The 14,887-nt window shown below is 38.7% G+C and overlaps 1 protein-coding gene across 1 annotated transcript in view; it reads left to right on the top strand.

Annotated features, from left to right (window-relative positions):
* The window catches only part of ST8SIA1 (ST8 alpha-N-acetyl-neuraminide alpha-2,8-sialyltransferase 1), a 158,812-nt gene extending 146,194 nt beyond the window's left edge, over positions 1-12,618 (top strand). The window contains exon 5 of the mRNA XM_070270042.1: positions 5,098-12,618. Coding sequence (XP_070126143.1) covers positions 5,098-5,584 — 487 coding nt within the window. The 3' untranslated portion in view covers positions 5,585-12,618. The remainder of the gene's footprint in view (positions 1-5,097) is intronic.
* The last annotated feature ends 2,269 nt before the right edge of the window (positions 12,619-14,887 follow it).

Genomic DNA, 14,887 nt, shown 5'->3' with positions numbered 1-14,887 from the left:
AATGTCATTATCTATATGTCTTTTATCTTGGGCCGGTCAATGTCAATATTCTAGTTGGGAACTATAAGCCTGGCTGCCAATATTTTATGAGCTGAAAAGAATCCCCAGTTTCCCATGGGCTTGGCCAGGTCTGGGCACATAGCCACTGATCCTCCCGAGAGGCTGACACCCCTCCCCCCGACAGACACACAGTGATAACTGACCAGTGCAGGATTTTAGGGTTCAACCCACCTGGATGTCCCTGCTGCCCCATGATCTGAACAATAACCTGTTGATCGTTCCAAGACACCCACCTTCTCCGGGATCTCCTGCCTTTGGGCCTCGGGCACTGCTACCTTTTAGAGCAATGCCCGGCAAGTTAGTTTATCCTCTGGTTTCCTTCTGTAAGCTGTCTGTTTTCAGAGGTAGCTCAGATTTGGGGATTCACTGAGAATTTACCTTCTTTTCTTTTTTGAGGCTGGATGTAGATTTTTAAATACATCTTTTCTCTCATTTCTAGAGATTTGCTATAGGAGGGAAAAGCTAGACCGTTACCTGTCCTGATTCTATTCAGTTTGCATCTTAACTAGCAACCTGAAACTGAACATTTTAACAATTTTATTAATTGCAATTTCTTGTAGATTGTGTTTTTGTCATATTTCATATCAATATATTTAGACTCTATGATGTTATCAATATTAATCTTCTATTTGTCATATTTCCTGAAAATATTTTTCAGAGTCATTCCCTTTTTATTTTAGCTTAATTATTTTTCATGGTAATGAAATTTCACGTCTTGACACGATCAATTTTGTCAATACTTTCCTTCATAGAAAGATATTTTGCAAATGTCTAAGTTCACACACTCATTTTGTTTAGTTTTTCTTGTAATGCAGAATGTAAATATTTATCTTACTTATCTTGAAATTATTTTGTAATTTTCTTGTCAAGTATGAATCTATTCCCCTTTAAATTTCCAAATTGTTAACTAGTTATCTTGATATCATTTATTAACTAATTTTTAAAATTTCATCAGTTTTCTCTATATTGTTATGTTTGGAATTAATTTGTAAAATGTGCTGTATTTCTGTGCTTTCTGCCCTTTCTATTGATATATTCTTTCTATTTCATGTCTATATTCATTATATATTAATCATTTCTATTTTCTTTCTTTTTTTTTTTGAGGAAGATTAGTCCTGAGCTACACTGTGCCCATCTTCCTCTACTTTATATGCAGGACACCTACCACAGCATGGCCTGATAAGTGGTGCGCAGGTCCATACCTGGGATCTGAACCTGGAACCCCGGGCCACTGAAGGAGAGTGCGTGAAGTTAACCACTATGCCAACAGGCCAGCCCAGTCATTTCTATTTTTAATAATTCATGGGCTCTTCTGTTTTCATTTTTCTTCTTTTTCAATTATTATTTAATAGTTTTCCATTCATATGGTATACAACTATTCTGAGCTAGGTTATAAAAATTAAAAGATAAATAAGACTTGTCCCTTGTCTTCAAGAAGTACACGGTCTTGGAGAGTATGATCAGTTCATGTTGAGGAGTTCCAAGAAGACTCTTTTGAAAGCTTAAGTTGGAAAGAAGGAATAAGCTTTAGAAGGACAAGCTTAAGTTGAGTCTGGATGTATCGGCAGGACTTCACCAGAGCAATGAAGGGATGAGCAAAAAGGAAACTATATATGCTGAAGGATGTGGACAGGTGCACACACAGAAATGGCTGGAGCATAGGATGAGGGCAATAGAGAGTAGCTGAGTATGAAGCTGGGGAGATATACTGGAGAGATAAGCTGGATCCGCCTCTCTTTTATAATTCCAGTTGCATTTTGTAATAATTTAGTAAAATTCAAAACCACTCCTATTAAACTCTTGATCAGGATAACATTAGAGATATTAGATATGCCATGAATATTATTGAATTGAATTGAGTTCTTAAGTAATGTCATTTGTTGAAGAATAGGATAGATAAAAATAGTAAAATGTAATATATTGGCTGGTTCTTTAACAGTGTTAATAAAATTAAGACTATAGTAAATTCAAGATGTGTGTTCCTTTTCGAAGTTAAAACTCAAGAAAGGAAGACTACCTCCTTTCAAGAATAATCAGTCAGCTTTAAGACAGAGAACACAAAATCGGTGGCCCTGATTTTATTGGACTTGTCTGTAATTCTCATTAGTATGTAGTTCACTACAGAAATGGAGATACGTTCCATCAGCCAGCAGAGCCCTGTGGAACAGGAGCTATTGTGCACAGCAATAAGAAGGGAATGGAAGCAAGAGAGGAGAGCAGTAGAAGTATACCACTTAGGAGCTGGCCGGGTGGCATAGTGGTTAAGTTCCCACACTCCATGTCAGCGGCCCTGGGGTTCATGGGTTCAGATCCCAGGTGTGGATCTACACACCACTCATCAAGCCATTCTGTGGCAGCATCCCACATACAAAAAAACAGAGGAAGATTGGCACAGATGTTAGCTCAGGGATAATACTCCTTTGGAAAAAGAGAAAGATTGGCAACAGATGTTGGCTCTGGGCCAATCTTCCTCACCCCAAAAGAAAAAAAAAGTATGCAAATTAGACTCTAGAAGTTGATGGTGAAATGAAAGAACTAGAATGTAACTTTTGGAACAATATGAGCATATGATGAATTTTCTCTTATTAAGTTCTAACCACGTTTAAAAGACAGAAGGGAATAATTCAGTGGAGATGGCGAGGTTGAATGTTTTAAAGAGGAGAGACCCACTTTAGAACATGAGTTCTTTAGAAAACGTGAAACAGCGTGTTCCAAGACACAGAGGAGAGGAGGGAGCACTTCTTCCTCTTAGGATGGCAGCAAGAATAAAATAAGAAGATACAAAGAAAGAGATGTTGAGGGATAGACGCAGAGAGGCAGATAGCTGTGATCTTCCGCATAAGTATATCTCCTGGACATCTGCATTAGAGTCACCAGCGAGTACTGGATAAGAATTCAGCTCCTGGATTACTCTCATCAGAACCCAGGAACCTGTGATATCAGGTTACTCTGACCGAAGTTTGAGAACCACGGTTCACATGAAGTGGGAGCTTATCTGTAGGGTGTGTGTACGTGGTTGCAAAAGCATTAGTGCATTAGGAAGAGAGCAGAAGATATGGGTGGGCAAGGAAGAGAATAAAAGAATACCAAGCAGATCTTATTGAAGTTGGGAAGCAGGAATTTGTGTTGGAGAGGCCGGCCCAGCTCCAGAATATGGTGAAATGTGCTTCCATGGCTTCTCCTAGGATAGTGATTCTACCTGAAAACCTTGTTTTATCGCTTCTCGATTTGTCGGGGCCCAGAGGAAATTGCTAAGTCAGGCTGATAGATCAAGGACATGAAAAAGAACTTGAGATTTCCCTTCCTTTGGGCTTGAGAAAGACCCCTTTCTTGGCAGGCAGAGTTAATAACACTGATTGCTGCATAAAATCCTCTGGCTTTGTTTATTCAGAATTTTAGTTTCGCATGTTTATAATGAGCCCTGCCAACATGTCAGGCCAGACTTCCCTCTGCTGGTTGTGGCTCAGTTCCATTCTTAGATGCTGCTACCTCACCTGCATATAACCTGAGATGGGCAGCTCCTATTGTGTGAAAGAACACAAAGTTGTAAAGCACTAGTCTTTTTCTCTCTCTCTCTTTTTTTTTTCCTGAGGAAGATTGGCCCTGAGCTAACATCCGTGCCCATCTTCCTCTGTTTTATGTGTGGGACGCCTACCACAGCATGGCTTGCCAAGTGGTGCCGTGTCCACACCCGGGATCTGAACCGGCAAATCCCTGGCCGCAGAAGCAGAACATGCGCACTTAACCGCTGCACCACCAGGCTGGCCCCTTTTTCCCTTTTTCACTTGAGCTATGTCAGCAACTTCTTAACTTCTCTAGATCACCTTCTAAACTACCAGAGTTCCCTTTTTTGACACAAACTGACAACTAAACAAGTGATCAAATATTTGTAATCCAAATAGTAAGTACTCTAAGTACTGCTGTGCAGGTTCCCCGTCACCACAGAGAGAAGTCCAAACAAATTAGAGACATAGAAGGTTTTTCATAGCACGCTTCGTCTTCGAACACTGCCTCCACCATTCCCTCCTCGCACATCCCAGCGACAATGAATCCTCGTTGTTTCTGCACGCTGTGCACCCTCGCCTATGACCAGTGATCCTTCTAGATTAGTTGCTGTCTTTCCTGTTGTTCCCCTAACAAGGTGTGTTTAAATGTCATCCCCTCTTTGTCACTTTCTTGGATCCCACTCCCTCTCCCAAGGCAGAATTACTTACTTTTTTTCATCTGTATTCCATAGTGCTTTACGCAAATATCAATTGTTGCATTTAGAACATTACGTTGTACTTGTTTATATTTTTGTTTTCACAATTGGACTTGAATTTTTTGAGATGAAAAATTGGGCCATTAAATTTTTAAATTCCCCATGCCTGACACATAGGATGTATACCATAAATTTGAGTTGAATACCTTTGAACTAGAGAGCCTCTCTTTATGTAACCCAAACTGCAAGAACATAGAAAAGTAGAGTTCTTTGGAGCAAGCAGTATGGGCAATTCTCAGCATCATCTTATAATGGTAACAAGTCTTTCTTTTTCAATGTAATATTATAGTGATAATATAGCGTTGATTAATCGGAATACTTAGAGAATCGTGGAATTTCCATGGGAAGAAGTATTTTAGAAGTGGTTCCTTTCATTTGCAGTTGAGGAAATCTGTCTTGAGCTTAGGTCAGACTGCAAAAGTAATGTTTATCAAAATCTTTTCCAAAAACCAACAACCTCGTGATTTAATGACTATTAAACCATTTTCACATTCCAGGCAAATAACTTCTGCAAGAGAACAAAATGTCCAGAGCACTTCAGTTCATAGGGAATCCCATTAGGGAATCTTAACCTGAGTTTAAGATATTGGGATGGGGGGAAGCCAGGCTACTTGGATGAGAGATAATTGGTAAATTCAAAGAATATTGTCAATACAAGTGTTCTTCATGTTTTTTGATGAAATGATGTCAGCTATCAGGGCCGTCAGAACAGTAGAGTGAGTTTTGATGAATTTCTTTTCTCCAGGTTTAATTGAGCCCCTTTTTCTCTTTAATAGGTTTCAGAACTTGCTGTGGTCCAGAAAGACGTTTGTGGACAACATGAAAATCTATAACCACAGTTATATCTACATGCCTGCCTTTTCTATGAAGACGGGAACAGAGCCATCCCTCCGGGTGTATTATACACTGTCAGATGTCGGTGCCAATCAAACGGTGCTCTTTGCAAACCCCAACTTTCTGCGTAGCATTGGAAAGTTCTGGAAAAGTAGGGGAATCCATGCCAAGCGCCTGTCCACAGGACTCTTTCTGGTGAGCGCAGCCCTGGGCCTCTGTGAAGACGTGGCCATCTATGGCTTCTGGCCCTTCTCTGTGAATATGCATGAGCAGCCGATCAGCCACCACTACTACGACAACGTCTTGCCCTTTTCTGGCTTCCATGCTATGCCAGAGGAATTTCTCCAACTCTGGTATCTTCATAAAATTGGTGCACTGAGAATGCAGCTAGACCCGTGTGAGGATCCCCCACTCCAGCCCACTTCCTAGGGGCAAATGCAAACAGAAAGAACTGAGCCAGGGTATTTTTGTTAGGTTTTCTACGTGACTCCAAAAGGAAATGGTCAAGTCATTTCATGGATTTGCATGGGCCACTTGGAGAAAACAGAACAAAACAGAGGAAATTCTACTTTTAATGTTGGCTTGGAGAACAAATAAGAAATGAAACGTCCTATGAAATATTTTTAGCACACTGTGGATTTGCAACTAGGAACATGCTGATGAAAAGATGTTGGTAAAGCACATTTACATGGTTCAAATCTAGAAGGTGCAGTTCAAAAATAAGATGGAACTCAAATCACTGAAGCTGAGGAACTAATCAAAGTACGATAAGGACATGATGCCAGGTCAAGTGTCAGTGACTATCAACACAAACTGGCTTCATTAGAAAACCTATCTTACTAAGACTGACATTAGAACCATAGGTTTTAAAAAAAATTATTATTTATTTTTGCCCTATTTAGGGGCAGTGAGTGGGTGATGAGGTAGATAAAAAAAATCCCTGACTGAGTAATAAGGATACAAAACGCTCCAGCTGATTATTGTGATTTGTTGAACCAAGTCTATGTTAACTATAGTCCCCCTCATTTTTTAAATGTCAAATAAGAATGGTTTCCTCCCCTTTTGTCAAGTCTACGTAGACAGTGTGAAGCATTGTTGAATTTAGACTGTGTTGATTCATAGTCCAGCTAACACGAGCCGCTCTCCCTCCTCCCGAGAATGTAGGGCATAAACCTATTTTTAGGTCTGCATCATGAAAGCTTGTGTTTGCATTATTATTATATTTGAGTGCAAAAAGACTGCAAATGTGAGTGCATTATTTATTTGCAAATTGGCATAATGGTCATCATAACAATGTTCAGAGATGAAGTAAAGCACAATGTCTAAATGAAATTGAATATGGAGGTTATTAAAGAAATCAGCAGTTAAAATGTGACTGGTTGACGTAATAGATTATATCGGTGCTTTGAAAGTTAAGAAATCGAGAGTGTCGATTCTGTGCAGAACTGATTCGCTATTTTGATCCCATCTAGCAGCAAAAATGTAATGAGAATGTACTATGAGTGAGTTACGTTAAATATTCACAGTATGTACTACCCTAAATATATTTCCTCTTTTGAGCTATTTTATTATTTAATAATTACCTAAAAAGAACGCATTTTTACCTATACACTTCATCAGAAATGTGAAAGGGCTAACAAAAAACACAAACAACTATTGTTAAAATATGTGCCACTCACATTAGTACCCTGTTAAAATGTAATTAATGAGCCCCATAAAACCCATGTATCAAGTTCTATTGAAAATGCTATCTGGAAATTTTACATCTTGTTATGATTTCTGGTCTAGATTTATGCAATAGATTTGTACAATGTTTAGTCTGTAAATTGGTGGCTTCTGAAAGACAGAACAGAAATGGCCCCAACTAATAATATTTCATATGACCAGGGCTTCTCGAGTGAGGTGATCCTGGTGGCATTTGGCAGTGTCTGGAGACACTTTTGATTGTCACGATTCGGAGGGTGCTATTGGCATCTACTGAGTCGAGGTCAGGGGTCCTGCTGAACATCCCACAATGCACGGGTCAGCCCCTGCACAACAAAATTATCCAGTCTAAAATGTCAGTGGTGCCAAGGTTAAGAAACCCTGGACTAGACCAAAATGAAATTTTGATTGTTCCCCCATTGTCTTCATTTAAGGATACACATACATGCTCACGTCGTTATGAGTATGACTACAATTTAATGAGAATGTTTTCTTAGAGCAGATTATAGTTTGACATTATTTTGTAGTGACAACTCACAGGTGTGCCATACATACTCCCTTTTCTGTGGTTACACAGATGGTGTGTGTGTACGTGTGTCGCATGAAGTTATCCATCTTTATTCTTATTGAAATATATGTGTTCCTAAGTTAGGATCTCTCTAGAATTGTCTTGCAGAGTACTCTGGACTACACTGTTACTATAAAGAAGTTGAATTCCAAACTCCCATTATTTTATTTTATCTGAAAAGACCTGAGAATTGGGCCTCATACTTTGCCAAATTTAATATTACTGACCCTTAAGATTCAGCTCAGATGATATTCAGGTTGTGGTAGACACATTGAATAAGAAGATATTTCATCACTTTCAATGCATCTGCCAAGAGAGGGCATCACACTCTAACATCAGTCTAATTTTTCTTTTTCTTTTTCTTTTTTTTTTTTGGTGAAGCAGATTGGCCCTGAGCTAACATCTATTGCCAGTCTTCCTCTTTTTGCTTGAGGAAGATTGTTGCTGAGCTAACATCTTTGCCAATCTTCCTCTATCTTGTATGTGGGACACTGCCACAGCATAGTTTGATGAGTGGTGTGTAGGTCTGCACCTGGGATCCGAACCTGCAAACCCCAGGTTGCTGAAGTAGAGCACTCAAACTTAACAACTACACCACTGGGCTGGCCCCTGGTGTAATTTTTAAATTGCTTTTTAGTAACAAAAATTAGATTGCTCCGTGGGGCAAAACAGGGGGTGAAGAGACTGAAAATGAGTACCTGATGCAACTTTTTATTTTTATTGGCTCCAGTTTGAGAATTGCATTGATGCTAAAGATCATGAATAAGGATGGCGCCTGTTTAATTTTAATTACACTTCAGTAAAATTAAGATGGGTGAAGGATTAAGTCATTCTATAAGAAAGAAAAGAAATTTTTTATATGGAAGATTTTTATATGGAAGAGAACACTAGACCCATACGCTTTGTATAGAGCATTTGACCAACAGTTTATACAGCGTTGTGCATCTAAACTGCAGTTAACACAAGACGTTAAAGAGCACTGTCTGGATGTTATTTCTGTTTAGTTCCCTTTTAGCTATTTTAACAAAGGTAGGAAGTAAATGACCCAAAATGACAGATGTTCAGACGGTACACTGTGTTTGGCTTTGTGATGTCTCATACCCTTCTCTTGGCTAAAAACATTGCTTAGGTTAGATATAAATTGTACCTGAAGTGGTGGACAGCATGGCTTAAAAACCTGCATGGAAAATAACTGAAGAAATCCTAGGATTCTAAATTTACCAAAAATATTCTTCAATTAGTCAAAAGCTTTCCAGGAGGGTTATAGATGATTCCAAATGGAAAGGATATCCATAATATTTCTTCTTGTTGGCAACTATGGTAGTTTCATAATTTTATTATATATAACCTCTTATTTCTTTGGTAGGAAAATCAGCCATCTATAGTTTTAATTTTTGTGTTTAAAAATACTGACTTTGTGAAATTTTTAACTGACAAATTCTAGTTTGGAGGGACTTAGAAAAAAAAGTTATAGTCCACTGAAAACTTTAGGAAATTCTTATTGTGTTGTATAAAAACTTTCTGAAATCAGGCAATATCTGCTGAGTTTGTGGCGTTCCAAAGATCAAAGCTGTAAGGACTTTGCTGGGCGCTTGAGGACAAGTACGTGGAGGAACAAGGACTGAGAGCGGTACTGTGCTTTGTATTTCCTCATCGTCCCAGTGTAGAGGTCGCCTCTCAGGTTATATGACTTCTGATGGGCACACCTCAAAGATGGGTAAACAACCCCGAGGCACCAGCAACTTAGGTCAAGCCTGTAACAAAGTCAGCAGTAACTGTAACTAAATATGACTAGCAATTTTGGCAACTTCAATCCACTGTGTGCTAGGGAGAGGATGAGGCAAGTGGAAAAGAGGAGATAACCCTTCTCTCAAACTCTCAGCATGCGAACGGTCAAAGACTTCTCTGCCCTCGCCATTGACTTTCCAGCGCTACCTATCTCTGCCCCCTACCAGGGAAGCTGGCCTGGTTCTAGGGTTGGACCAGTAGCCTTGTGACTAGAGAGCTGGTGTGGAAATTTGCTGAGAAGCTTAAAATTTTACACTGCCTTAAACAGGTTTTTTTTTTTCCTTGGCTTTGACTAGTGCTCTCTGAATTTGGGCGTCTTGTGTGAGAGTTCTGGTCACTCTGAACTAATTATGTCCCTAACAAAAGTGGAGCTTTTTTTCCATTCAAATGGATTTTCTGAGTCCTTGAAGCAAGGGAGATATCAAATATTCCCCTACTTCCTCTATAGCCTCTTTGAACGCTCTGGAGACAAACCCAAAGGAATTCTGAAGCCTAGCGTGTCTGTTTATAAATTCCTAAATGTGAGGCCACAGTGTTTAGGCTGAGAAAGTGGAAGGAGATGTAGAGTCATGGGCCACATAACAATGTTTTCAGTCAATGATGGACCGCCTATGTGACGGTGGTCCCATAAGATTAGTACCATATAGCCTAGCTGCGTAGTAGGCTATACCATCTAGGTTTGTGTGAGTACACACTATGATGTTCCCACAATGACGAAGTTGCCTAAACGATGCATTTTTCAGAACGTGCGCCCGTCGTTAAGCGACGCATGACTGTATATGAATCTACAATTGCTGTAGTCTTTTTTCTTCCTATAAGAAAATGGATGCTATCAACTTTATCCTCAGCTTAGTCTTATCTTTTGAATGTTTTTACATGCATCCTAGAGGTGAGAGATTGAAACAAGCACATGAATGGAAATCTCATTCAAACATAACACGACCTCCGCTTGTCATTGCAATAAGGATAAAATATATGCTTCTGTTTATTTCTTCTGATTTTCTTCTTTCTGGTGCCAGCATTTCTGATTTCTTTTATTTCTAACAAATAAGGAGTAAATAACTTATTTTAAATTGACTTATAATAACTGTGAGCATTTGTATGATAGCCAAAGCCCATAACTGTAACTTTTTAAAAGTCCTACAAAAGAGGAATTATATTTTGCTTACGGTCACTCATGTACCTACCTCCTCTGTGTTCTTCTTGGTCTCTGCACTGTGTGAAAATCCTTTCTGATTTTGCTTTCCCGTTGAAGCTGCGAGACATCAATGATACAAAGCTATCTGGGAGTTTTACGGAATAGTATTCAAATAGATTGATCATGTTTCTTTCTGTGTCTATGTAATTAGATTTTCTCCAGATATTTGTCATTTTAAAAGCATATGTTTCACAAGATACCGGTAAACATCTAAGAAATGTCATTTTATTCAGGGCAGAGAAAATTAGGAGTCAGATACGTCTGTATTTCTCTGCACAGTAAGAGAAATGGAGAAGTGTAATAAAAAAGGGTTTAATGAAAATGAAGAAGAGAAAGATAAACTCGGGTTTGAATTGTGAAGCACCATTGGGAGGGATCTCCATATGCAGCTAAGCAGAGGGCACAGAGGCGGTCCCAAGAACAGAACCTTTTTGAAGCATTTTATAGGAAATATATTGTCACACAGTCATTATGGCTGATGATGAAAAGACACTAGAGGAAGTGTGAGAGCCAGACTGTGAGACATTTAGGGACAGAAACAGAAGGGGGGCACCTGTTTACCTCCTTCAACCCTCACTGTCTAAATGCTTCTGCCCTTGCTCCCCTTCTGCAATTTGTGATTTCCTTGGTGTCTGAGCCTGGCTGTGCAAACACTGCCATTTTCATATCCGTTCTTTGTCTCTGCTTTGACACATACTTCCAAAATGAGATGATTATTTAGATCTCCTGTCATGATGAGGCAACAATAGTAGGAAGTGTCCCCTTGAACTTGACCCTTCAAAACATGTTCAACATATGCTATGCATAGTAAGCTTTGGAAAGCTTTAGTCCCCTGATGTCACAATTGCTTCAGGGTAAGGCTTTTATCTTCATTATTATTTAAGCAGACTTAGATGCGTCTTCTTCCCTATGTTCTAGTGTAAACACACACGCACACCCCTTGCATTATTTATGTCCGTTGAAAAGAGAAAGATGGCTGACCTGGTGGGGAGTAGCAGAGGGTGCCTTAACATTTTCAGGCTTGGCTCCCACTTCCTTATGTATTTCCTTCATGTCCCTGTCACTTCAGAGGTGTAACCGTGTCTGTTCCAAGTTGTATCTTTATCATCAGCAAGAACTCTTATAAATGTAGTGAATGTGACTATTTTGTATAAATGCACAATAGTATATAGGCCTTGGAGACGTCTGATAACAGTATGTAAATATCCTTTGTTGAAGGAGTAGAACCTTCTCATAGCGAGCTGCTTACGTGACAGCTACAGGAGGATGCATAGATTTAACATGTTGATTTCTCTAGCGAATTCTAGCATTCACGAATGCAAGGAAACAATTTGTTTCTGTTTCTCATTTATTCTTAAGCACCAATCCTTTGGGCTTTCTTGTTGATGGGTTACTATAGACATCCCTTTCATAACGTACAGGATTCATAATTTGTGACGATTGGATGGCCACTGGGGTACATCAGGATCAGAGACTCTAGAGGGAAGGAGAGAGAAGGATAGCTCCATTGAAAAGCTTGCCTAATTTTTGAAAAGTCTGAGACATTTCTAGAACTCTAGTTGCCATACAGCATGGTTGGTCTGAAAAGCTTCGAAAAAGAAAGTTTCTCTTTGATCTCTTTAACTTGACCATTGCACATTATATCTTATTCCACAGGTGCACAAGCTGTTTTTCAAAAGCAAATTTGCAGAGACTGGAGGTAAGAGTAAAACAGAAAAATTCAAATATTCTTTCTCATACAGTATAGTCTGACTACCCATCCATGGATGCAGTAATTCTGGAAAACATTTTAGATTAGACTATAAAATTGAATTCACCTTTGAACTGTACATGGAATTAATTCTTCCCAATAAAGCCAAACTCCATTGGTAGGAAATGTGGGGAAAATCAATGCTATTCATTTCTTCTTCTTCTTCTTCTTTTTTTGTTTCATATACAATGTAGAAGATAAGAAAAAACTTTGGTACTTTTTATGTTGTGACTGGAAAAAAATCCCTCTCTATTGGTTCTGCTGAGTTGTTTCTTTCCACAGAATCTAAATGCAACATCATAGGAGGAGGTTTGCTGTAAAAACATGTCTTTCTTTGGTTTGTTCATTGTAATTATGGCTGGTAGTGAGAAGGTTCAGTAAGTCTCAATTTCTCTACCTCCCTTACTTGGAGAAAATTTGGAAATGTACCCTGTGAATAAAATGATTTTTTTATAGCTTGTGAAGTCTTTTTATTTCCCAGAGCGTATGGGTAATTCTGTTTCTTTTTCTGTTCTTCCTTTGTTCTGTATCCACATAAGCTACACTGATTTTTTTTCTTCTCGATGAAAACTCATCCTGCTTAGTGAGAAAATTATTTTAGAAATACAGAATTATAAATGCTATAAATAGAATAGAAGAACACTATTGGTACCTCTTATGCAGGTTAAAGACACTATCTATTGGGCGAAGTAAAGTAGAAAGAAAAGTGAACATTTGTTTCATATGATTAATGCACATGAGCCTACTTTTCCCAGCGATGAAATGTTTCCTTTGTATAATGAGTCAATATCAGTAAGCGTGTCCTAGATATAATTTAACAAATCCTAACAAGATTCAAAATATTTAGATTGCCCTTCTGCTTGTGGGTGACTTTGACAAGGCTAAGTGTGTCTTCTTGTCTGAATTATTTAGATAATTGCCTCAAACTCCCATTTCCCTTGGGATCTAGTGGCCCCGTTCTGCCACTTTCTCAGAGGGAAGGACACCAGGAAAAGTGACCTGGGTCCATCCTTTAGCATACATTTCTCCTCAGAAACTGATCAAGGTGCTTTGTGCAGATCTCCTTATTCATTCTCTGACGTCGTTCTCACATAACAGCCTTTTGGGCTACAGCTATTTTAGGAAAGGGCATTGTATTACCTAAGGTTCAATCTTCATGGTGTTTAGCTGAATCATTTGGGAAGGGAAAAAGGCAGAACTCTGATAGAAATGTGGGTTACTCTATCCTATCCTCAGACCATATGAGGAAAACATTTAACTTGTTTTCACCAACTATCATTAAGTAAGAAAATCTAGATATTACGGAGTCCTGCTGTTCTACTTTGTTTCAATTTAAGCATTCAAAAACAGATATTAAGAATCCAAGGGCTTTAATTACTCAAGAATTCCTCGACCTAAAAGGAGGGTAATTACAACTCACAGACTATATTTTTGCTTGAAAACTTCTTATTTTGGATATACAGTCAGATTCTTGGTGACAGGAAGAACTAAAGATTTAGGATGATTGAATTGAATCTCGTGAATTTCATTGTGAATGATCAGGAGATCATAGGATGAAATTGAGGATATATCTAATTATGCTTAACATTTATAATTCTAAACCATATTATCTAGTTTCTGGGATTTGGAAAATAAGAAAAAACAACCCCTTTGTTATTTCTTTTATATAGATAGAGTGAAAATTATTTCTTTCGTCTACAAGAGTCATGTTTTCCAGGCATGAATTCAAAAATCAGCCTCAGTGTTTGGAAACTTTTTCATGATGATGAAATCAAAAGTTAGACTACAAAGCGATCAAGAGTTTCTTGGTCTCAAGATAGACTTCCATCAAGAAGATCGCAGTCTTTGTGTGTGGAGGAAGAGAGGGCGGTAAGAATGGAGTATGAGTGTTCGTTCCGTGGTCCACCATCATCAACTTCCCACCAGGTGGATTACTGATCTCTTGGGAAATGGTTTTCTACTGAGGGTTTAACATTGGCCTTTGCTCTTATTGCTTGGGCACTCAGCTGTGGTGGAAGCCAAATTATTGATTCCCTGCTTAATCTACATACTTGCCACCAAAACCACTTTATATAGAAGCCCGTTGGGAAAGTAGTGGGGTACTGAGAAAAGAGATGAACTGATATCCATTCAACATACTGTTTTGTCTAGACCTCTTACAAAAGTTGAGACTGAGATAGGGCAGTTAATGCCTTGAGAGGTCAAGAGAGGTTATCAATGCTTTCCATGATGACTATGTGGCAATTTGTTCTCCCTGAAATAGACATTTATTCTGGATTGGCCTTTCCTGTCCTCAGTGCTTCTGTCAGCACCACTATTTATGAACTTACAGAATGACTTATTTACCCTATTGGTATCACATACAACATGCAACATCCTTGTGACCAAGGGACACATTTCACAGCAAAAGAAGTGTAGAAAGGAGTTTATGCCTATGGAATTAGTGAGTATTACTCCTTACCATATCATGTGGAACAGTCATTCTCAATGGGAGTGATATTGCCTCCACAAGAAGGGAAAGTTCTGAGAGACAAAAATCATCTTAGATATTATAATCATTAGGGGAAAAAAAAATCTCAAAAGTTTCCTTGGAGATAAACAAATACACGGACATAGAGAACAGATTAGTGGTTACTAGAGGGGAAGAGGGTTGAGAGGTGGGCATAAGGGGTAAAGGGGCACATATATATGGTGACTGACAAATAATAATGTACAATGGAAATT

This window comes from Equus caballus, chromosome 6, assembly GCF_041296265.1.
Source record: "Equus caballus isolate H_3958 breed thoroughbred chromosome 6, TB-T2T, whole genome shotgun sequence".
NCBI lineage: Eukaryota > Metazoa > Chordata > Mammalia > Perissodactyla > Equidae > Equus > Equus caballus.
Note: the sequence above shows the minus strand (reverse complement) of the source record. Positions and strands in the feature narration are given on the sequence as shown.